The sequence below is a fragment of the Notamacropus eugenii genome, chromosome 1 (assembly GCF_028372415.1).
Source record: "Notamacropus eugenii isolate mMacEug1 chromosome 1, mMacEug1.pri_v2, whole genome shotgun sequence".
Lineage (NCBI taxonomy): Eukaryota > Metazoa > Chordata > Mammalia > Diprotodontia > Macropodidae > Notamacropus > Notamacropus eugenii.
The window spans coordinates 220,029,989-220,055,660 of NC_092872.1; the positions used below are offsets into that span (position 1 = coordinate 220,029,989).

At 39.5% G+C, this 25,672-nt stretch overlaps 1 protein-coding gene across 12 annotated transcripts in view; it reads left to right on the forward strand.

The window, feature by feature from the left end:
- FRMPD2 (FERM and PDZ domain containing 2) overlaps positions 1-25,672 on the forward strand; it is a 306,604-nt gene that overhangs the window by 254,142 nt on the left and 26,790 nt on the right. For 6 of the 12 annotated variants that reach the window (XR_011971421.1, XR_011971422.1, XM_072627697.1 and 3 more), the window contains 2 exons: positions 13,663-13,766; positions 18,372-18,472. Coding sequence is in view for 8 of the 12 variants with exons in the window: in XM_072627697.1 (XP_072483798.1) it covers positions 13,663-13,766; positions 18,372-18,472 (205 nt within the window). In the remaining 4 variants the exon portion in view is untranslated. Of the gene's footprint in view, positions 1-13,264; positions 13,767-18,371; positions 18,473-25,672 lie in introns of those variants that run through there. The other 6 variants (XM_072627721.1, XM_072627718.1, XM_072627710.1 and 3 more) reach the window with 6 other exon arrangements.

Below are 25,672 nucleotides of genomic sequence, written 5' to 3' on the forward strand. Positions count from 1 at the left end.
TTTCTTTCTAGCTGCTAGCAATATTTTCTCCTTGACCAGGGAACTCTGGAATTTGGCCACAATGTTCCTAGGAGTTTCTCTTTTTGGATCTCTTTCAGGAGGTGATCTGTGGATTCCTTGAATACTTATTTTGCCCTCTGGTTCTAGAATCTCAGGGCAGTTTTCCTTGATAATTTTATGAAAGATGATGTCTAGGCTCTTTTTTTGATCATGGCTTTCAGGTAGGCCCATAATTTTTAAATTGTCTCTCCTGGCTCTATTTTCCAGGTCAGTTGTTTTTCCAATGAGATATTTCACATTCTCTTCCATTTTTTCATTCTTTTGGTTTTGTTTTGTGATTTCTTGGTTTCTCATAAAGTCATTAGCTTCCAACTGTTCCATTCTAATTTTGAAAGAACTATTTTCTTCAGTGAGCTTTTGAACCTCCTTTTCCATTTGGCTAATTCTGCTTTTGAAAGCATTCTTCTCCCCATTGGCTTTTTGAACCTCTTTTGCCAATTGAGTTAGCCTATTTTTCAAGGTGTCATTTTCTTCGGCATTTTTTTGGGTCTCCTTTAGCAAGGCGTTGACCTGCTTTTCATGCTTTTCTTGCATATCTCTCATTTCTCTTCCCAGTTTTTCCTCCACCTCTCTAACTTGATTTTCAAAATCCTTTTTGAGCTCTTCCATGGCCTGAGCCCATTGAATATTTATTTTGGATGTTTGGGATACAGAAATCTTGACTTTTATATCTTTCCCTGATGGTAAGCATTGTTCTTCCTCATCTGAAAGGATGGGAGGATATATCTGTTCACCAAGAAATAACCTTCTATGGTCTTATTTTTTTCCCCTTTTCTGGGCATTTTCCCAACCAGTTACTTGACTTCTGGGTCCTTTGTCAAGAGCAGGGTATATTCTGGGGACCTGTAAGATATCAGTTCTTCCCAGGTGGCACAATCAAGCGTGTACTGGTCTGGGTGCAGAGAAGGAGTTTTGTGCCCAGAATCTTAGCAGAGTTTCCTCTCCACAGGCACCTGACCTCCAGTTCCACCAAGCTAGCACTGCGGGGGGTGGGGGTGGGGGGTTGCGGGGATGGGATTCAGTGAAGCTGTGGGGGCAGGGCTATCATTCAGTGGGAGACAAGACCAGCTCCCTCAGTGCCCCCAGGGGTTTTTATGATTCAGCAATGGTCTCAGGCTGCTGTAGGGGCTGCCGTGAGAACTCCTGCCGCCTGCCAGATGTGGCCTCTGCGGGCCACTGACTGAAGCCGGAGCTATGGGGAGGCCCTTCTTCCTTCCCAGCCAGCTGAAAAAACCCCCATCACTGACCTTTGGTACCTGTGGGTTGAGAGATCTGAGGACCCGCTGCTGCAACTGGAGAGTCCATCCCTGAGGTGTCCTCCTCCCAGAGTCTCCGTACGCCAAGGCTGGGCTCTGCACTCTGCTCCATGTCTGGTGCAACAGACATTTCCTGTGAACTTTTCATGGGCTGGAAATCTCCTCCACTCTGTTGTTCTCCACTTCTGCTGCTCCAAAATTTGTTGAGATTCCCTCTCTACAGGTATTTTATGGGCTGTGTGGGGAGACCCTGTGTATGTGTGTCTTTCTGCTCTGCCATCAAGGCTCTGCCTATCAGATCAATTTTTATATACACTACCTTCTTTCTTCTGACAATGAAACTGCCCTGGTGTAGGTCCTTATCATCTTATGTCAGGATTATTAATAACTTTCTGCCTCAAGTCTCTCCCCACTCCAATCCATTCTTCACTCAGCTGTCAAGTTAATGTTCTTAAACCATCTTCCTAAAGCCACTCCTTCTCTCCACCCCCATTTAATAAAACTTCAGTGACTTCCTGTTCCCTCAAGGACAAAACACAAAACCCTTGGTCTGGCTTTAAAAACCCTCCACAACCTGGCTTCTTCCTATCTTTTTCTCCAGGTATCCTGTGATCCAGTGATGCTGGTTTCCTTTCTGTATTCTTTGCACAAGATATTCCACCTTCTGATTCTGTGTATTATCCCCTGGTTATACCTCATGTCTTGAGTTCTTTCCCTCCACATTCTGTCCCTGGCTTTCTTCAGGTCCCAATTAAAACCACACCTTCTCTAAATAACCTTTCTTAATTCCTTTTAGAATTCCTCTTAGCAGGGCAACTAGGTGGCATAATAGATTGAGCACTGGCCCTGGAGTCAGGATGACCTGAGATCAAATCCAGCCTTGGGTACTTACTAGCTGTGTGACCCTGACCAAGTCATCTAACTCCAATTGCTTCCAAAAAAAAGAGAATTACTCTTAGGGTCTTTTCTCCAAAATTATCTCCAATTTATCCTATGTCCTGTTTGTACCTGGTTCTTTGCATGTCATCTCACCCATTGGACTGTTAGCCCTTGAGGGCAAGGGTTATTTTTTGGCCTTCTTTTAATCCCCAATGCTTATCGTAGTTGCTAGCATGTGACAGGTGCTTGATAAATGCTTATTGAGTGATTTGGCAATGGAGGCAGGAGAGTTTTTGGCTCAGCATAAGGAAACTTCTCTAATGATTATTGCTTTCTAATAATCCAGTGGACTTTCTTGTGAAGTAGTGATCACCCCATTGCTAGAAGTGTTCAAAGTCTGAGTGAACAGAAAATCCAATCCAACAAGCATTTAATAAGTGTCTACTCTGTACAAGGCATTATGGATATAATGACAAAAAGACAAATGTTCCCCATTTTCAAGGAGCTCATGGGGATGCAATATGTAAGCATATATGTACATCTGTCTATATAATATATATCCATATACACATGTGCATGTATCCATATATATGCACACAGATACAAGATAATTTGAGGAGAGAGAGCTGAATTCTAATAAACAGCTAAGGGAATTGGGGAAGATTTCAGGAGGAAGATGTACATGAATTGAGCTTTGAAGGAAGGAAGATAGAGATTCTAAGTACAAAGAGGATGGGAGAAGGCATTCCAGGCATAGGAAGACAACATGTGCAAAGAAAGTGATAGAGAAGATAAAATGACAAATTCAAGGATTGGCAAGTAGACCAGTTTTGCTGAAATGTGAAGTATTGAAAGGAAGGATTATTTAATGAGAGTTGAAGATATAGGCTGGAGCCAGATTGAATGAATGGATGAATGGAAGGATGGATGGATGAATGGATGGATGGATGGACAGACAGATGGATGGATGGGTGGGTGGATGTAAAAGCACTCATGTGCCAGGCATTGGGTAATATGGCTGGGATACAAATATAAACAAACAAAACAGTTCCCTGCCCTTAAGAAGTTTACATTCTAATAGGGAAGTCAACCCCTATCAGGGAAGAGTAGCTAAGGAGGAACATTTTGAACAAGAAAGTCGTAAGGAAAGGTGATGGGCATCACAGGCAAATGATTGCCAAGTACTTTTTGGGAGTGGTAGTATTGATTTGTTGACTATGTTCAGAGCTAGAATTAGAGAATGTTGGAGAGTGGGGGAGAAGGAGGACAGGGGAAGCTGGAGAGCAGCTGGCATTGGCATGGTGGAACAATGATGGTCCAGAGGGGTGGGGTGGGTGGGAGACTGGCAGAGATCAGGTAATTGCTCACAATTCACAGTCACAGGAGTGAAAACTTTAGTCTGGTTGGAGATAGATACTAGAAAGTAAACAAACAGAGGTGTTTGTATCTTATCCTCAAGCAGGGATTTTTAACTTGTGGTCAGTGAACTGATTCATATATCTAGATATCTACATAGCTATGGATTGATAGATTATATTCTGATATTTTTGGATTGTGATCCTCTGCATATTTTTTGCATTTAAAAATATTCTTCTGAGAAAGAGCCCATAGGCTTCACCAGACTGCTAACAGAGGTCATGACCAAAAAAACCCCCAAAAACTATAAGGAAACATTGAAGTTTTTATGAGCTGGATAGTTCACTGGTCAGAACTAGCTGACCAGTTCTCAAGGAAGCTTAGCCTGGGAGCTGTGTGGAGGTTGTAATAGACTCAGTCTTATGGAACAAATCTTTTTATTAAGAGGATTTGTTCTGTGAAGTTTGGATTCAGTCAAAGGGCCACACTTGAGGATCTAGAGGACCACATGTGGCCTTGAGGTCACAGGTTCCTCATCCATGGAATAGAGAGACGAGAGTGGGGAGTCTTATTAGAAAGCTGTTGAGATAATCCAGGTAAGAAATAACAATGGTCCAAAAGAGACTGGTGGTTGTCTAAGTTGAAAGAAGGGGGGGGATGTGGGTAATGTGCAATTAATAGAATTAGATGGCTATCTGGTGGGGGAAGGGTAAGAGAGAAGAAACAATCAAGGATGACTCTGAGGTTACAAATCTATGTAATGGAAAGCCTGATGATGCTCTCAAGAGAAAGAGTGATGTTAAGAGGAAGGCTGGATTTACAAGATGGAGGTAGGGGAGATGATGAACTCCAGATTATTGTAAAAGTGATTCCTGGTAGGGAAGAGAGGTCAAACTGGATGACCTTCACAGCCATGAAAGAGTCTATGATGAACTCCTCCCTCACCATGCAAGACTCTATAGATTGTCACTGGACTAGCACTTAAAGGGCTTTCTTGATGTTTTGTAAATTTTGTAAAGTTTATCTAGCTGATAAATCATATTTTAATATGGGGAAGGAAAAAGAAGGCTATAAGCACTTATGTAATACCTACTGAGTACTAATGAATTTCCTCAGAAGAGTTCAAGTTACTGTAATAAGTTTTTTACAAATAGCATCTCATTTGATCCTCATTATAACCTTTTGATGCAGATGCTATTATTATCTTTATTTTACAGTTGAGGAAACAGGCAAACAGGGCTAAGTGACTTGCCTAGGATCACACAACTGGTAAGCGTCTGAGACCAGATTTGAACTCAGGCCTTCCTGACTCCAGGCCCAGCTCTCTATCCACTGTGCTACTAGGTATCTCTAATATATGGTATTAAACTAGTTATAATTATTAACAACTAGGAGGAAACAGGTTGAGGTATGCTAGAGGTCAGTTAAACTTTGACCAAACCTTATGGATATTTCATCAGATTTAAGTCAGCAAAAATCAAAACCAGATAAGCTTCAATATTTTGAATCTGCAGGGTTTGGCAACACCCTAGAAGATTTATAACCATGAGTTTTTCTTCAAAAATAGAGGATCATCTCGTCACCTTGAATGTCTAGTTCACATCCTTCAGCTGCATTCCACTCAGGAAAAACTCAATGATATTTCCATCTCTGAAATCCCTTTCTCAGATTTTTTTGTTTTGAAGAATGAGGTTTCATTTATAGACAGGGAAATGAGCTGAAACACTTTAAGCATTTCAGCTGGAGCTTCAGGAAATGTGATTTGTGTTTGTGAACTAAGAGAATGTATGTTCTCTCATGGCAAGGTTAAATTACTGTTTTGAGGGGAATATAGCATTTCAGTTTTGCTGGAGAATACTACTATTCTGACTGAGAATGAAAACAATCTTTTTATTAATAATTTTCTTGGGTTTTTCCAGTGAATCTCCTTGGAAGAGTTCAAGGTACTTAACATCTGTTGTTTTATTTTCCATCACACTATCTTTGTGATATAAATCCAGATTTACAACAGATATAATTGGTCTTATAAAGAACTATCTTTTCTAGTCTAGGGGAATCCATACTCCTGAACTAACATATAGAAGAAAAGGAGTCAGTGTATCTGTTGCCACTAGAACCTAGGGAAAGATGGCTGAAGAGTACTGACCTTGAAATCTCAGGACTTGCATTCAAATGCTGCCTCTCCTACTACTTGAGTGGCCTTGGGCAAGTCCATTAACCATTCACAGCTCTAGTTTCTATATCCAAAATGGGTGGCTAGGTGGTGCAGTGGATAGAGCACCAGTGCAGGAGTCAGGAGGACCTGAGTTTAGATCTCACCTCAGACACTTGACAATCACTAGCTGTGTGACCTTGGGCAAGTCACTTAACCCCAATTGCGTCATCCTGGGTCATCTCCAGTCATCCTGATGAATATCTGGTCACTGGATTCAGATGGCTCTGGAGGAAAAGTGAGGCTGGTGACCTGCACAGCCTTCTCTCACTCAAAACAAAGTCAAGTGCAAGTCATGTCATCATTTCTCTGATGGCATGGTCTTCTTCAGCAACAGAGGACAAACACACACATCCAAAATGAAGGAATTCAACTGGATGACCTCTAAGATAATTTTCAACAGATCCCAGGATCTGTTCCTGGCTCCATTTTTAAAAATATTTTTATCACTATCTTGAATAAAGGCATAAATGGATTGAGGTTATCAGATTTACAAATGACACAAAATTGGAAGTCACTGTGAACAGGCTGGATCGTAGCGTCAGGATTTCAAAAGGTCTTGGCAGCCTACAATATTGGACTGAATTTAATATGATGAATTTATGGAGATAAATGTAATGTCTCACACTTGAGGTTTCAAAAATTGACTTTGGAAATAAATATGGTGAAGGCATGGTAAGACAAGAGCTGATCTGGAAAAAAAAAGATTTGGAGAGTTTAGTGAATTGTAATATGGATCTATATCATGGTATGGCAATTATACAAAACTAATATAATCATAAGCTCCATTAAGAGATATGTAACATCCATAACAAGAGAGATAATAGTCTCTGGTGAGAAACACTGGAGAATGTGGGGGTTTAGTTGGGGGTGCCACAGCTTAGAAAGGACAATGATAAATTCTAAAGTGTTCAGAGGAGGGCACCCAGAGTAGCGCCATGCCATATAAAGATTAGTTGAAGAAACAGGCAATGGTTAGCCTGCAGAAGAACAGACTTTGGGGAGGTAGAGAAATTATGACTATCTTGTAGAAGAGGACTTCGTCTTCTTCTGGTTCTCCTCAAAGAGAAAATTCAGAAACAATTGCTGAATGAAATGAAAAACTTCCTAACAGGGCTATCCAAAAGAGGAGTAGGTCGACTCAATAGGTCTTGGCTCCGTAGCAAACCTCACTAGGGATCTTTAAGCCATGACCGACTTATTGGGAATGTCATTGAAAGCATTCTTGTTCAGGTATAGTTTGGGCTGACTGGCCTCTCAGGTTCCCATTAACCCTGGGGTTCTGAGAAGGACTTCATAAACAAATGGAAGGATGGATGGATAGATGGATAGACATAGTAGTAATGACAGCTACTTTTAAAAATAAACCCTTGTAAAACTAAGGGATAATAATCATCTTCATAGTTAAAATGAACAATTAAATCCCATAGACTTTTCTCAGTCCTCATTTTTTTTGACTTTTGTGCAGTTTTTAACATTGCCAACTATCCTTTTCTCTTAGATTCTCTCTCTTTCCTGGAGACTCTCCTGCCTATTTAACTGTTATTTAATCAGTTTCCTTTGCTCGATCATCCTGTGTCTCTTGCCCTCTAATTCTCTCTGATTTGTCATGGACTTTCTTCTTTCTGTCTTTTCATCAGTTTCCTTGGGTTCAGTTACCTCTAAATGGATGAATTCACATCTATGAATTGAGCCTTAATTTTTCTTCTGATCTCCAATCCTGCATCACCAACTTCTGCTTTGATAATGTCATAAGATATCCTATTAGTATCTTAAAATCACGATGTCTAGAACGGAACTCATCATCTTCTCTTCTAAACTTTCTCCTTCCCCAAACTTCCCCATTCCTGTTGAGGTCATTACCATGCTTCCATTCATCCAGGCTCTGAACCTCAGAGACAGCTTTGACTTTCCTCTCCCCCATCACCTATATCCTGCCAACCACTAAGTTTAATGGCTTCTCTTTCCATATCATCTCTCAAATTTGTCCCTTTTCTCTCTTGCTTTCCTACCACTCCATTACAAGCCCTCATCACTCCTTACCTAGGCTATTGTAATAGCTTCCTATTTGTGTTCCAGTCTGCCCATTGCACAGCTTCTCTACACAGCTGCCAAAATAATATTCCTCTGGCACACTTCTGACATTACTCCCCTGCTCAAAACTCTTCAATAATTCCCTGCTTCTTCTGAGATATAAATTCTTCATATTAACCCTTTAAGCCCTACACAATATGATTCCAACCTAGCTTGCCAGACTTAATTCATGTCACTCTTCTTCTTGTAGCCTAGATTTTAGCCTAATTAATCTCATCATTAATCCAATCTCATTGCCATGATGCTAACTCAAGCCTTGACTGACACCATCTCCCTCAGCCTCCTCTTCCCTCTGATTGGAGGACTGGAGGGTCCTTTCTTCCTAAATTACCTGATGTATTGTTAAAATGTAAACACCTTGAAGGACTCTATGTGTGTGTGTGTGTGTGTGTGTGTGTGTGTGTGCGCGCATGCACGCATGTGTGTGTGCACGTGTGTGTGTGCGCGCAGCACCTAGCCTAGTGTCTCACAAGTGGTCAGTGCTTAACTGATGTTTGTTGAAGTGAGACACTTTATGGCACCTTAAGTTTTTCAAAGTGCCTTACATAGATAGGAAGGCATCATCATGGTGGGGAAGGGTGCATGGAGCACTAGTTTGGGGGTCAGAAAGACTTGCATTTAAATCCTCTTCCTTGTTGTGTGACTTCAGGCAAATCACTTAACCTCTCCCAGCCTCAATCTCCCCACTTTACAAGTGGGGAAAATAATATCCATAGCTCCCTATTTCCCAGAATCACTGAGAGGCTGTAATAAGATAACATATATAGGGCTTTATGAACTTTGAAGTGCTTTATAAATGAAAATATTGGATCCTTGCAATAACCCTGTGAGGGAGACATGAAGTGTGTGTGTAAGTATATATGTGTGTGTATACGTATATATATATATGTATATATATATACACATGTATATGTATATATGTGTGTGTATATATATATACATATACATACATACACACACACACATATATATATATGTCCACATGTCCTATCTATCTACTCTCTATAATTGACTGGACTCATTCCTCTACCAATCCAGGTGAGCACCATCTTTGCAATTCATAGTCTCAGAGAGTTGTCTAGGACTCTGAGCCATTAAGCAACTCTCCCAGAATCACATATTTTGTGTCAGAAGCAGAGCTTGAACTTAGGTCTTCCCAGCTTAGAGTCAACTATCAGGCCATACTGTCTCTCCAGTATTGTTATTATTACATTTTACAAGTAAGGAAACTGAGGTTGAGAGAGGATAAGTAACTTGTCCATGGTCACGCAACTCAGTTGCCGGGCAGCATTTGAAGCTATTTGTAGGGTGTGTGTGTGTGTGTGTGTGCATGCGTGTGTGTGTGTGTGTATGTGTGTGTATACATTATATGACCATCTTTGAGCATGCCCCTACCCTGGGTCACCTCTTCTGTCTACTTTTCCAGATCCTACATCTGGTTGGTTGAGTACTCCTGGAGAAAGCCACAGGACTATGGGAGCAGGCTTACTATGAACACATACTTCCTAACTTTAACTGGACTCTGGCAACTGTTTGAAAATCCTTTTATTTATCTGGGCCCCCTGGAAGGGACCTTAGAGGCATCAATTCCAACCCCCTCATTTGACAGATAAGGAAACAGAGACTGAGAAAGATCATATGGTTTGCCCAAGTTCACATAGCTAGTAAACATCAGAGGCAACATTTGAACTCTGCTCTATCCTAATCTTGAGCCAAGTGCTCTGCCGATGGCACTTTCTAGCTGCCTCCTTTCTAATATTATCTCCCTTTCCACCTATTATCTGTTTTTACCCTTCAGCCTTCTTCAGGACCTTGCTTCATCCATTGTTTCCTATCTCTTCCATTTTCAATCTCTTCTTCTCTCCCTCTTCCTCTTTTTCTCTCCTCTGCATTACATTCAGACTTTTCTTAGCTTGAAAAAAATCCCTTGCTTGATTCTGCTATGACTACTATGTTCCTCTTTTTTTCCCTGCCAAATTTCTCCAATGAGTGGCCAGAATCTACTGAATTCCTTTCAATCCAGCAATTGTTTGGACAAGGTAGGAATATCAGATAAGACACAGCCCCTTGTCCTCATGAAGCTTACAGTGTGTTAATTCCTTGGGTCTTGGGGGTCCTCAGTCCTCATGTACCATACTCAGCATTCTTCTAGGTAAATCTTGCCCTCTTATTTCACTGATACCACTTAAGGGGAGGGGGCAGTATGGAGAAAAAGGTTGTTTCCCTTCCCCATGAAGAGTTGGCACTTTCTGGCCTTTTACTTTCATTATCTCACTGGCTTTACTCATGGTATCCCTATATCTTATACTGCTCTGTGAAATTATGTTTATACTAAAATTCTTAGTGTCTAATTAAACGTTGTGTAAGAAAATTTCAGTAGATTAACTATAGGTCATGAGGGGTTATCGTCAGTAGAATTTTACAATAATAAGGTCATGGATTTAGAGAACTGTAAGGATCTTAGGAGAAGTCTAGTCCAATTTCCTCATTTTGCATGTGAAGAAATTGAAACCCCTAGAAGTTCATACAAGTCATAAGTAGGAATATGAATTCAGATCTAAATTCAGATCTGAAATGAAACTCAAATCTAAAATCAGGTAATGTTTTGTTCAGGTTAAACAACACAAACCATTGGCCACCTTTTAGCCTATATAGTGAATAGTTTAGCTTTTAATATGATCAACAGATTTGTTTTAATATATTATCTGCTTTTATTTTTTTAATCTAGTTCTGATTAGGAACTATCATCTTAGCCCCCTTTCTGTTCTTCTCCAAAAAAAATTCTTTCCTGTTTAGATTCTTAGATCAAGAGTTCTTAACCTGTGGCTAACAGCCACCTCCCACCCTACTCCTGCAAGGTGCTGATGGTTGGATTTCAGGGAACTCATATACTTGGATGGAAAAAAAAATCACATCTTTTTTCTACTAGTCTCAAACTGAGATTTACCATTTTCTTCAATTATTTTAAAACATTCTTCAAAGAAGGGTTCAAAAGGTTCGCCATATTGTCAAAGGGGTCCATGACATAAAAATGGTTAAGAACCCCTTTTTTCTAGATACACTTCTCTAGCCTTTAGCTAAAGTAGAGATGATATTGTGGACAATGTCCTTCACTCCTCTAGTAGGTATAGGCTGTTAAAGTCAGGTAGGCATATGATTTAAGTTGTGAGTGGAGAAAGGCAGCACCTGCTGCCAATAGCATTAATGAGGGCATCAATCTCTTAATCCACTGTGAACTACCTGTAGTTAAGGAGATAAAAGGGAGAAGATGACTCAGGTCTTCTGGGATGATGCTCCTAAACTGGCCCTTATACTATGGCTAAAAGGTCGATTAACTTTCATCCTCTAATAGGAAGCAGATCAAGAGAAGCAGGTGAAAAATTGTTAGTTATAAAAGAGGCTCTGTTGTTTCAAGGTGTCTTTACCTGTGTATCTGTCTTTGTGCTCCTCTGTGCTCCCAACATGCCTGATCTTAGCTCTAACACTAGGGATGTGGTGACCATGTCCAAAGGTCAAAATCCTTTGAGCCAATCCTTATTCTCTTGGGTGTTCTTACATCAGAGGTCTCAGGATCCTGATGCTGGTGGCTGATGTGCCTGGACTTTAATCCTAGGGAAGACAGTCTTCTTATGACCTCCAATCATCTGTGAAATAGACCCTTCTCTGCTTCTTCAAGTCTCCTTGATATGTCATTTCTTTCATCTTTGCCTCCCCTGCACTTGGATTTCACCCATTTGAATCTTCCATGCTATTTTGATGATCAGTTTCTCCTTTGGGGATCCATGTGATTATTCTCCTTCTACCCCCACCTTTATTACATGGAGGCTCCTAAGACCATTTCTATCTGGGGAGCAAAAGTCTTAGATATTCTAATTTCAAGGCTGAAAACAAGACTAGGATCTGTAAGAATATGCATCCAGTCCCTGAAAAGATGAGTACTAAAAAACTGGTAGAGGAAGTAGAAGCTATATGCAAAGAGAGGGGAGTGAATATAGTGGGAATATCTTCAAACAAGAAAAACTTACGTTACCCCTATGATTGCCTATACTTGCTAAATAAGTATTGGGGGATAGAGGAGAGTTATCCAGCATGAGTGAGAAAATCAGCCTCTAAGGCCAGGATTAGAATCTACCCAAGAGTTTTGGTTCCCTCTATCTGGCAAGGTGGAAAAAATCTCAACATAAGATTCTTCAAGGTTTCAGTCTTCAGATGGGTTGACACACCATCTTTTGGAAAGCGCATGGAATAGGAGAAAGAATATATGACTTATAATCAAAGAACTGGGATTTAAGCCCTGACTCTGCCACTTATACCCAATGTGACCATGACCTTGATCAAATTTCTCTTCTTTGGCTTTCAGTTTCCTCATCTGTGAAATGGGAGTGATAGTGGTGGTGGTGGTGGATGGACAAGATGATTTCTCAATTCCCTTCTAGATCTAAATCTATGATTCCCATTATGTACAATTTGGTGATGGGGAAGGGAGTTTGTGTGTGTCATTTTAGCTATGGTTCTGTAAGGACTGAGAATTACTAAATCTTCTGCAAGGAAGAAATCAAGCTATAATATTTGGTAGGAGAGGGACTGTTAGTCAGAAGATCTATGGTGAGCCAAGAGCATAACAGGGTAGAAAAGGGAAGAGAGAGTTTTAACAAGCCAGGATAGGCAGGTCAATCTTCAGAAAAGGGACATGGAGGATTCAGGAACGAGAGGTCATCCTTCCCATTAAGGGCAGAGGGGGACACTTCAGGAGAATCTGTGTCCATAAGGATGAGTGTCTTATCCAAACTGATAATCTCAGAGAAGGCTAAGTGGGGGCTGGAAGGGCATTGCTCACAAGAAAGTATTATTTGAAGTTTGAAAGTTTGTAGGGAATAAGCCTTCTGTGTTCATTAAGGTTTGCCTCAATTCATCTCTGGGATAAAACTAGATTAAGGCAATACCTGGACTTCTGGCTTTATTAGGAATAGAAACTATCTCAAGTTGACTTCCTGAGGATGTGTCATATACAAACATCTTTCCAAATCTATGTGAAAATTGGCACAAAGTATTAATGTCATTTTAGTATAAAACCATATTTCTTATGGGGGAATGAGGAAATGAGTTATATTCCAGTTTATATCTCTATCCCTCTAAGGTCCGAGTTGTGTATTTTAGCATGTTTTGAGGATGTCTGAATCCTCCAGGTCTCTTTCTATGAACCAAAGGAACTTCTAATGGTTCAGGTAAAGTGGGTATCTTACACAGCTGAACTAGTCTTGGTCCAAGGACTAGGCTTTGCAACTTGGAAGCATCTTCTGTGGGTCCTTGAAATGAACTTTTTCTAAAGAGCCAGGATTGTCTTGTGAGAAGGGTTCCAGAAGAGTTTGGCAGTTGAGAACATGTGCAATGATTAGAATCCAGTGAGTGTGGAGGGGGAGGGGAGAGAGGGGCCTTCTCAAACATGGCAACCTGGCCCAATTCTCACTCTGGCTAAGGGGAATTTGGCTCAGTAGCTGTTTATTTCAAGGTCATTGGTAGAAAGTTTTGAATACTTGCCTGTGTCAGAGCCCTGGAGGTAACCTGGTAAAGTGGCTGTGTTAGACCCCACCTGAGAAGTAGGATGGTTTTGACCACAGTGATCTTAACAGGAGGGTGAGATGTTTCTTTGAGAAGATGCCAACTTGGAAGATGAGGAAAGGAAGACCCTAATATAGACAAAGAGGGAAAGACTCACCAGACAGCTAGGCTTTCATCTCTGCAGCCCAGTTCTCAAGTTTGAATAGGTCTTTCTGTTTTACCACTTCTTTCCTTTTCTTTGTCCAGGAAAGTCCCTTGCAGGAGGTGCCACTGTTACCAGAGGCCTGAAGGCCAGGCGGGCTCTGCCTTCTCCAAGTCAAGACAAGACAGCTAGCCCAATGGGCAACCAGGTAAAGCTCTGTGATATAAGGCAACATAGTGGGATGTATTTTGATCCAGCTTTGGTTATTAATGCCTAAATCTCTGACCTAAGCCACTGGCTCCTAAGAAAACCCTGTATTCGTAGATTTGTATTTTGCTCTCCTAAATATAATTGATGTCCAATTCCCCTGTTATATCTAAAATGAAAAGGGAGCTAACTAAGCCTTTGGAAAAGTAGAACATCTTTAAACCATTTTTAAAGCCAAAGAAAAACTATCTTTGCTTTGACTCTAATCAGTTAGAGAACCTTTTTTTTGTCGTTGTTATTTTAGATGACCTTTATATCTGCCTTCTGTTTCATTTTGTATAGCTAGTTGGGATGATGAAGTGATACAGGAAGTTGTCATGAGTAGGGGGAGGATCTCAGAGTCTGGAGTTTCTTAATTCATGTTAAAGCTAACTAAGAAAAATGCAAGGATTCAGGGGATGAGTCCAGAGGGAACTAAGTACTTCCCTTAGTCCTTGACTTCTCTTGGCCATGGGGACACTGTCAGCGTAGGAGCATCAAGATAGAATTTTGTTTGTGTGGTTGTACTGTCCAAAATATTTTTTAGTTTTGGGACCTCCAGGATGAAACTGACTTCACTTCTAATTGAAGGGTTGAACAGAGAGGGGCTTCTACATTCAGTTTTTACCACAGACCAGTGTCATTGACAACTTTTCTCACCAATACACTTTCTGAAAAGCACAGCCAGTATAGATACAGATCATGTACACAGGAAAGTCACTGAACCTCACAGTGTCCTGAATAACTTTTTAAGCGTTTATACAGGTTCTTAACCTTTTTAAAGACATAAAATAAAACACAAAGCATTACAAAGAAACCACTGTTAGTGAAAATAAAAATATGATTTTCTTTTCTCCTATCCATGTTCATGGGCACCATGAAATCTAGCCATTGACCTTTTTGGGGTCCATGGATCTCACATTAAGAATCCCCACTCTAGGACTAGAAGTTCGGAAGATAAAGCTGATCTTTATCAGTGAAAGAATTTTCACACATGGAGTTCCCCACACTGATGAAACCATAGGTTTTTTACCCTAAATAGTCCCTCAAATTCTTGGAAACAGAAGAATGAAGAATATGATACTTTGGTCCAATGCTGATCATCTTTTCTCTGAAAGATTATTTACTTGACGAGCAGAAGATTTAAGGTGAAAGGCTTTAAATATGAACAAGTAGTCCACTTCCGATTTGTGTTTGACTTTATATATAAGAGGAATTTTGCTGAATTGTTAGTTTTCTAGTTAGCAGCCTTCCAACTTTCTATAAAGAAAATATAAAAATGACTTCTGTAGAAAACATCTTTGAAGATTCCTGCTTCTCATAGAGAAAATGATGCTGCTTTGGATTGTTAACTTTGACTTCCAGTTAAGCTGCCTTCTTCAGACCGTAGACCAGCAGTCTTAAATTTCATGAAGTTAAATAGGACTATGGGCATGAGTTCCCTCTTAGGTGAGTATTGAGGAGTTTCATAAAGGTTACTTACTGGTCTTCCTGCCTCAAGGCTGCATGACTTTCCTAGTGAGTCCTCCCATTGGTATATTGTGGAAAGATCCCTTTCCCACTAGACCCCAGAAAATCTATCAAACTTTTTTTTGCTTCACACTCATTTGCTAGTGTACATAATCTACAGAAAAGCCATGTCTTGATAGATTTATTCCATTTCTCCTTGTTATGCCTCAGCATTTTTACACAAATCATAAGGCACTGACATATTTCATTTGGCTTGAGACAGTTTGGTCACCCAAGCTAGACTCCAATTTGAAGAGCAACCACCTGGAACAGTCTGAATTCATTGCCAAATGTAATTGAATTACCTTTTGAAGTATGATTCTAAATGTGTGAATTTCCATGGGGTTTTTTCATTTAAAGAATGTACATTTTATTGTGTAGACTTTCATATACATGTATGTATATTTTTATGTAATGAATATTTATTTCATTCAAAGAATATATACGTGTATATATATATATGTGTGTGTATTTGTTTGTGTTTCATGGGAACATAATATCATAACACACCATTGCATCTCTTCATTACCTTGGCCCACCTTATTTATTTCTTCTGCCATTCACATTCCAAGAAATCCTGAAAATGGATATCTGGAAATTAATTCTTGCTTATCAATGCTGCAAAACAAGTTTATAGGTTATGAATGATCCTACTTTCCTATGCAGTTCTTTCTTTCCTGGGAGCAACCTTGGTCATTTTATTCTTTTCTCTTCAGGACTTGTAGAGAGACATTTGCACTTGATAATTCCCTCTTTTTCAGTTGTCAATGGTTTTGTGAACACTTTGATCACCCATGAGGCTTTTCAATTATTACATGGGATGGGTCACTTCAGACCAGTCACCCTGGCAATGAGAAAACAATCTGTGATTATGCATCTCTAAATGGGATCTGCCCAGTCTCTTAAGGATAAAAGTCACGTTCTTACCAGAGACAGGATAATGAGGATGGTGTATTTACTTTGTATTTAAAAATAAGGTAGCAGGGTAATGACACTTTTAACAGGACTCTTCTGACCTACAACTTCTGCTTACAACTGAAATATTCTTGTCTATTCTTTATGCACAGAGAATAACCCCATAAATCCTTTTAGCTTTGGGAAAAATGAATTCTAGGTAAGTAGCTTCCCTACTATGTATGTATCCACTGCTCCCCAGTTGGGAAGGAGTACCTCCCAAATGTTCTTGCAGATGGTCTTTGCTTTAATCAAAAGGCAGACTCCAATTTTCACTCACATGTTGTGTAATCAGCCACTGTTGTTCATTCACAGAGTGTTTTCCCCCCCTCTTCTATTTCCATCTGGAGGGCAGTCAAATGTCTGTCTTCTTGGCTTCTTTTGCAACAAGGGGTTACTCTCTGGCAGTCATGTCTGGCATCCTTTTACCTTGGAAAAAAACCTTATTTGTGTTTGCTAGCAGTTGGGGCTCATCTAATGGCTTTTTTCAGATGCTATTTTATAGATGAGAGGTATCTCTCACACTGGGTCTCATAAATCCTTTAAGTGATCATCCTCTCATAATTGATGAGTCTTCATAATAGATGTGGGCTCATTCTGGGCTCAGTGAAGCATGGAAGACAGTGCGCTCTTTGGATTGCTTGGTAACGCATTGTTCTGGATTTCACAAGCACAGTGTGGCTGCTTTACTACGCTCATTACATTCTGATTTCTGCTTGCAGCTCCAATCTCTGTGGCCAAGTTTGAGGGAGAATATCGGCTTGATCTCTTGAGGGGAAAAGGGCTTATGGTCATATGAATGTCGTGGTCAGAACAAAACATTTGCAAACCACTTTTAATCATTCTATCTGTTCAGTGAGTGTTAGCATGGAATGGTGGGTAGAGAATCAGCTTTGGAGTCAGGAAGGGTTGGATTCAAACACTATCTCAGAAACACCTAGTAACCCTGTGGGAAAGTTAACACATTAAGTGGGAAAGGGAGAAGTACTGGCTTGGGGTCCAAGGGTCTGACTTCAAATTCTGTCCCTGTTACTTACCACCTGTGTAACTTTGAACAAGTCTCTTTACTTATCTGAGCCTCAGTTCCTTCATCTATAAAATAAGAACGAACCATAAGGCCTCAGAGCAGCCCGCTTAGGTTAAACCTATGTATGACCTGACGATCTAGTACCCCTAACTAACTCTAAGACTCTAAGTTCTCAAAGGGCTGAGTTTCCATAATAAGAGTTCTCTACCTGGGAGAAGTTCATAACTTGCACTCCTCCCCCAAACACTTTTGCTGTTAAGATTTTCAAGTACTCACATCATAGGCTCAATGATCCACAGTTGAAACAGCCCTTAGCAATAGAAGCAATGACTTTAGAGATGAACAATCTGAGACACCCAGAGGTTTAAATGACTTGCCTGAGGTCCCATGGGAAATGATTGGCAGATCTGAAGTCCATGGCTTCCTAAAAACCTTGCATTTAGAACTAATCTAATACCAGGTGTGCTTTTTTTTTTTGAAGGGGCATTGCCAATTCCACACAAAGGCTTGAAGGATATAGATTGGGATGATGGCTCATTTAAGAATCTTTAATGTAGTATTGAAAACAGGACCATGAGCATTAATGAGTCCTGTCAAATAGGTTGATAAAGTTAGGTTTTTATTTTTTAAAATTTTACTGCTATTCTTTCTAATACCTGTGTGGTTCAATAAACCAGCTTGGGTCATACCACTAATAATAGCACACATTTATATAGTGTTTTCAGGTTTGCAAAGTCCTTAGCATACATTATGCTTTAAATGAATTGAATGCAATAAATGCTAACCTTAAAGACCTCCACGTGGGCAAAGAGAATTCTTCGTCGGCACCCACTATCTCATGTACGTAGGCGTCTTCCTTTGGAGGCCTTTATTCTACTCTGCTTGACTACACTATTACACTTGATTGTTAGGAGAGCAGTTGTGGGCCATGCTTGCATGTACAGACTTGTGTTTTTAAAATGTCATTGTCCCTTAGGAACGCACCGCTATTGCAACAGTGAGAAATCGCTGTGTTTTCTAAAGTTGTATTTGCTGAAAACATTGCCATGATCCCTGATTCCTGCCTTTTGTCCGTAGGTCTTTGAAACTAAAGTTAACTCACAGAAGGTGGAATTGTGTCTACAGAGTTTCTCACTTAGGAATGATTATGCAGATCTCCTTGAAGACAGTACAGCTAGGTATCATTTGCATGTTTTGTCTCATCTTGATCCTCTCCCCATAGAGCAATGGTTCTTAGCTTTTTTTAGTGATTAGTAAAAGTAAACATGCAGTTTTTCCCTATTCCAGTTCTTGGACCCGCTAAGAATCATCTATCCATGGGCCCTTTGGGGGTTAATGGACCCCAGGTTAAGAACCCTTGCCCTAAAGCTTATATATATGATTATCCCTCCATCTGGGGTCAAATGAATGTTAAATAGTGTTGCCTTAATGATCTGATTTTTTTTGAGGGGAGTGTAATGCTTAGAATATTACGGTAGTTAATAAGAATGTGTTGGATTGAACTGGAAATTACTTTTAAGAATGTGATCCCCAAAACAATGTTTTAAACTGACTTTCTTCTCTCACATTATATTTGAGAACTCATTGATGTGACTACTCCCTTCATCAGTTCAGATTGCAATCCATCCATGCCCTGTAAGCCTGTCTGACCCTTTTCTGTGCCCTCCCATAAATCCTCCACAGGGGGTCTGTCCAACTTGCTGGCAGCCTTCCTTTTAGATCTCCTGACATTGCCTGGATACCTGGAGTACATAGGCTATTTTAAAACAGATCATAAGGATTATTTTATGAGATTCTCTCTTCTATACCTTAAAGCTGGAGCCATCCTGTGTTACTGCTTACTTGCTGTGATCATTTTTTTCACGGTACTGTTATATAATTTTCACTAACCCCATTAAATGGTGGAAGTATTATGATAAATCTGGTTTGAATGATTTGAAAAATGTCATTTACTCTTCTGGGCTACTGAGAGAAAGACTGTTAATGAAATAACTAATTGGATGACCTAAATGTTATCTTAGTGGACTGAACGTTAACTCACCTTCCAGAAATGTTCTACTTGCTCTCATGGAACAATTGATATTTTAGGATATCTTGGAATATCTTAGAATTCTGCATTTTTGTGTGTCATGGATCTATTTGGCAGACCTGAGGAAGCCTATGCACCCTTTCTCAGAATGTCATAATTAAAGGACATAGAAAACTTGAGTTAAAGATTTGTGAAAAATAAAGATATATTTTTTCACATTAAAATTCATGAACCCTCCCCACACTGAAATCTACCAGTGGATCCTAGGGACCTATGGATCCCATGTTAAGAACCCTTGAACTGGGAGAACTTGGTTTATTCTGCTTATTTCTACATTGAATAATCTTTGCCTCTCTTGCCCCCTTGCCTTGTTGCCCAACATTCAATAGTTCTCCGTTCTCTATGGCTATAGTCTAGATTATTTATCCTATTCATTACCTGTTTTTCCAGGCTGACTTCAGTCTACCTCTCCATCCTTACTCCTCTGACTTCCCTTCTGCTCTGGCCTAACCTATCTGCTCCTTATCCCCTAAACGCTTGCTGAAATTTCCTGACTTTGTGCTTAGTTCATGCTGTTCTCCCTGCCCCGAATGCCCTCCTTGTGCATTTATGCCCACCTAGCTTTCAAGATCTAGCTCAGATCTGAACTTGGTGAATCTCTTACCTGCAAAAGGGAGTAGCTCAGCAATCATTCTTGCTTAAGTGCTGATAGAACTTACAACTCAACAACTCATACTAGTATTTTGTTTAAAGACCTACAGAGCTCTGTCCTTATATCCACCTGGGGGATTAGGTGGTAAAGCATAATTATCCCCATTTTACAGATGAGTAAAATGAGATTCAGAAATAGTAAGTAACTTGCTTAAGGTCATAAAGTCAATAAGCCTCTGATCCTGGATTGGAGTGAATCTCTCTTCTGATACTAAACTCAACACTTCCTACTCTACCACTGTGCAATGTCAAACCACTCCAGTATCTTTGCCAAGAAAACCCCAAGTGGGGTCACAAAGAGTCGGACACAACTAGAATGACTGAACAACAATCTGATTTAGCATTTGGCACGTAGTGCCTTGTCAGTCAGTTCAAAAGCATTTATTAAGTAACTGCTACACTCCAGGCAGTGTATAATGGGCTTAAGATACAAAGAAAGGGGGAAAAAAACAAATCCCATCTCTCAATAAATTCACAGTCTGATAATGGAGAAAACATACAAACAGTTATGTGCAAACAAAATATACACAGGATAAATTGGAAATAAATAACAGAGGGGAGGCATTAATATTAAAAAGAATCAGAAAAAGTTTCTTGTAGAAGTTTGGAAAAGTCAGTTGAATAAGTGGGATAGTGAATTAGAGAGGTGTAAAAAAAAATTGCCTTGTTGCAGTGAGGGCCCAGTTGAGATTATATGACATAAATTTGTAATGAACTCATTTAGTATTGCTTTGTAATTTTCTCCAACTTTATCAGAACACAAATAGGAATGAAAGCATTGGATAGTGGAAGTAATCCAAAGGTGAGGCTTAATAAGCCAAGATCTCTGATAAGATAAGAAGATGAAGACTTGAGAAAAGAAGCTAATATTGAATTGAAATGGTTCCCCAATGGATCAAGATGGGGAAGAGAGGAGTATAGCTTGTGCATGAGGTGATGGCCTGGGAAAGAACTGGGGCCTTTCAAAGACTAAAGATCATGGTACAGATGAAGAAGAGGGTGGGGGAGGCAAGGCAGAGGGATAGGTGGAATAATAATAGATTGTGATCTTGTGAGGGAATTTCGGAATTCATAAACCTTTCTAACATTTGCATCTCTGTCTCTGGTCTTTCTTACTGGTTTGTGAATTCCTTGAGGAGGAAGGGCAATTTTATAATTATGAGATCATAGATTTAACATGCAGGGACCTTAGAGGACATTTGGCCCAATAGATGAGGAAATTGAAGCCCCTGTAAGTTAAGTATCTTGCACAAGGTCACACAGGTAGTATAGGACAAGAGATGGGATTTGTACTCAGGCCCCTTACTCTAGACCCCAGTTCTGTTCACTATACAATTTTTCCTTTATGTCCTATGTCTTTGTATCCCTAACATTGTAGTTGCTACATGTTGAGTGATCTATTCAAGAGTAGTTTATTCATTGAGGGTTCTTTTCCCTTTCAAACTTCAGTTTTGGAGATTTAATTAGGGGTGTGAGGTAACCATCCTACCAAAGAAAGGTAGGCAGGATACCCTTATATTCTGATCTGCAGTATTAACATTTTCATAAGTCTAGAGATCAACAAAACAGAAAAATCATATCTATTTGTATGTATGTATGTATATGTGTATATATACATGTTAATAGTGGACTCTGCTGGCTTGAGCTGACTCTTGCAAACCTTTGGGTTTAAACATCTCTGATGCCAGGCAAAGGACCTTTCTGTGTATCCTTGGGACTTATACCCATAGTAGACACTTAGAAAATGTTTGTTGGCTGACAACTTTCTAACTCTATGATACTGTGATTCAGTGGTGATAAAGGAGAGACATTTAGGTAGGAATAGAAGAATTAGCCCTGGTAAGGTCACCTTTCCTCTTACTTAAACCAGTAGAAAGTAGTTACAGGCTAATTTCATTCTTTTCTGGCCCTGGCAAGTAAAAAAACATAAACCAACAAAACCACACCCCAGGCAGTCAGTCAACAAACTTGTGCTTACTATATTCTATGTGTGCATTGTACTAAGATTGTACTATGTTTGCAAAGGAGGGCAAAAGAAAGGTAAACCTCTTCATTAACTTGTAATTAATGCTTGCTACTTGGAGTCATATCATTATGGGTCTCTAGGTGCCTCAGAGGTAATCTGATCCAATCACCATCATTTTAAAGATGACCGGTTAAGTAAGTAGTCCAGAGTCACACATGTAGTTGTCAAGCTGGTATTTGAACCTATGTTCTTTGGGAAACAAAGAAAGGTAAAACTATGTGCTATTTGCCCTGACTTTGAGAAGCTTCTGTTCTGATGGGGGAGAGAAGAGGGCAACATGTTAATAACTATGTACATACAAGATACATACATTGTAAATGGAGGTAATGTCAGAGGTTAAGTACTAGTAGCTGCTTTGGGAGAGTGAATGAAAGTGGGACAACAGAGAAAGATCTCTTGCAGAAGGTGAGATATGAACTAAGATGTTTTTTAAGCAGACTTTTAAAAATTATTATTCTTAAGAATCTCCCCAGGATTTGAAAGACAGTAAGGTAATTAGAAAGGCAGATAAGTGGTGTAATAGATAGAGTGCAGAGCCTGGAGGGTGAAAGACTCATCTTCTGAGTTCAAATCCAGCCTGACATTTACTAGCTGCCTGACCCTGGGCAAGTCACCTAACCCTGCTTGCCTCACTTTTCTCATCTGTCAAAAGAGCTGGAGAAGGAATTTGCAAAACACTCCACTATCTTTGCCAAGAAAATCCCAAATGGGGTCACAAAAAGTCAGGTACAATTGAACAAGGTAGCTAGATGATACTGTGGATAGAGTGTTGGAGTTAGGAAGACTTGAGTTCAAATCTGGACTTAGATACTTCCTAGCTGTGTGACCGTAGGCAAGTCACTTAACCTGTCTGCCTCAGTTTCTTTCTCTTTTTAAAATTTTTTTTAAGTTTTAGCATTCATTCCTATAAGATATTGAGTTTTAAATTTTCTTCCCCTTCTTCTGCTTCCCCCTCCCCAAAATAGCATGCAGTCTAATATAGGTTCTACATATACATTCATATTAAACATATTTTTACATTAGTCATAGTGTAAAGAAGAATTAGAACCAATAGGAGGAGCCACAAGAAAGAAGAAAAAAAACAAAACAACAAAAGAAAAGGAGAACAAATAGTACTCTTGCGCCTGCATTCAGACTCCAAAGTTCTTTCTCTGGATGTGGACAGCGTTTTCTACCTTGAGTGTTTTGGAGTTGTCTTAGGTCCTTGCATTGCTGAGAAGAGCTAAGTCTATCAAAGTCAGTCATCACACAATGTGGCTGTTACTGTGTACAGTGTTCTCCTGGTTCTGCTCATTCATTCAACATCAGTTCATATAAGTCTTTCCAGGTTTTTCTGAAGTCTGCCTGCTCACCTTTTCTTGTAGTAGAATAGTATTCCATTATATTCATATACTAGAACTTATTTAGCCATTCATTTCTCAATTGATGGCATTCCCTCAGTTTCCACAAAAAGAGCTACTATAGCTATTTTTGTATACGTTGATTTTTTCCCTATTTTTAAGATTTCTTTGGGATACAGACCTAGTAGTGGTATTGCTGAGTCAAAGGGAATGCACAGTTTTATATCCCTTTGGGCATAGTTACAAATTGCTCTCCAGAATAGCTGGATCGGTTCATAGCTCCATCAACAATGCATTAGTATTCTAATTTTCCCACATCTTCTCCAATATTTATCATTTTCCTTTTCTACCATATTAACCAATCTGATGGGTATGATGTGGTACCTCAGAGTTGTTTTGATTTACATCTCTCTAATCAATAGTGATTTAGAGCCTTTTTTCATATGACTATAGATAACTTTAATGTCTTCATCTAAAAACCGCCTGTTCACATCCTTTGACCATTTATCAGTTGGGGAATGACTTGTAGTCTTATAAATTCCACTCAGCTCTCTATGTATTTTAGGAACTAAGTCTTTAAGGAAGCCAGGAAAACCAGTAGGCAGAAGTGAGGAAGGAGAGCCTTCTAGACATGAATTATTCCTGTACAATAGACAGATAATTAATAGGGACTTATAGGATCTGTGGCTTCCACTGTGTGTAGAGGTTTATGAAGATGTGCCTGATGAGGAATAGAAGGTTATTAATTAGCAGCTCACACTTTGAAAGGGCAGTTATGTGGCATAGTGGATAGAGTGTCTCATCTGGAGTCAGGAAGAACTTATCTTCCTGAGTTCAAATATGATCTTAGCCACTTACTAGCTGTGCGACCACAGGCAAGTCATTTCACCCTGTTCACCTCAGTTTCCTCATGTGTAAAATAAGTTGGAGAAAGAAATGGCAAACCACTCTAGTATCTTTGCCAAGAAAACCCCAAATGGGGTCATGAAGAGTTGGAGACAACTGAAGAATGATGGATCCACAATCACATTTTGAAGTCTAAGACTTGTCAAGCATCTTATATGCCTTACAACAATGTGGTCACTCTTGAATCAGGATAAAAAGCGTAGGGAGACAAATGCGTACTGATAAAATTAGAGACAGAGATACCTTTGGCTGTAAAATATCCTTTGTTCACTTTCTTGGAAGCTATTAGCTTCTATATTGACATTCTAACAGGTCCCAATTTGTACACTACTTTCTCTTCCTCATTCCCTTTCCACATTTCTTCATTGTCTACCTCCTTTCTTTCCTCCTCTTCCCTCCTCTCCTTCCTTTCTTTCCTGACTTGTATTCAGGCCTGAGACTCATGGATACTACTTAGTTTTTGCATGGCCCTATAGGGCAAAGAGACCGTTTTCCCCTTTATGTTTTGAAGAATTCCTTTTCCCTGGATGATTTATTGTTTTGCTCCAGAGAGACAGCATCTGAGTAATGGAGAGAGAACCAACCTGAGAACCAGAAGACTGACTTCAGCTTCTGTTTCATGCACCTCCTGGCCCCATGTTACTGAGCAACCTCTCAGAGCTCTCGACAACTCTCTTAAGACTTTAGGTTACAGAGAAGATGCTAATCAAGTAAAAATATAAGGAGTCTCTTTATCCAGGGGTTTCCTTTACCAATGGAATCACAGACATAGTAGCTATCCCTTCAAAGGGGTTGAGTATAACAAATGTTTCTGTCCTTATAATTCATTTATTTGTTTATTTTTTTCAGGCTGTGTGGAAATTTGCCCATTTGCAAATAACTTAGTTGGTTCTTCTGAGTGAACCATTTAGGTGTGTAAAATCACACGCAATAGCACCGCGTTTTGAAAGAGTACAATTAGAAATAAGAACCACAGAATTATTTATAAGTTGGAGAAAGAAAACAAAGCATTTTGAACTGCAGAAAGCAAGAGAAAAATGTTGACTCATATTATTATCACTTTAGTGGCAAGAAAGGCAGTGAAACTATTTTCCACTTGAGTAAATTTTATTTATTCATTTTATCCCAGGTGTAAGACAGTAGAAATCTGAATGACCTGCATAACTGTAAAGGATTCTCTTTGATCTGAGATGTACTGTCAATTATGTGCCTATTGTCAATGGGCAAATCTTTGTTTTTATTTTTAATGTGAGTCAAAACTCATTCATCAGAATAAAGTTTCAGTTGAAATAAATTGAACTTTATCAGTATGCCAAAAAAGATAAAAGTGACAAATACCTAAACTTTTATAACATAGGAGAGGGAA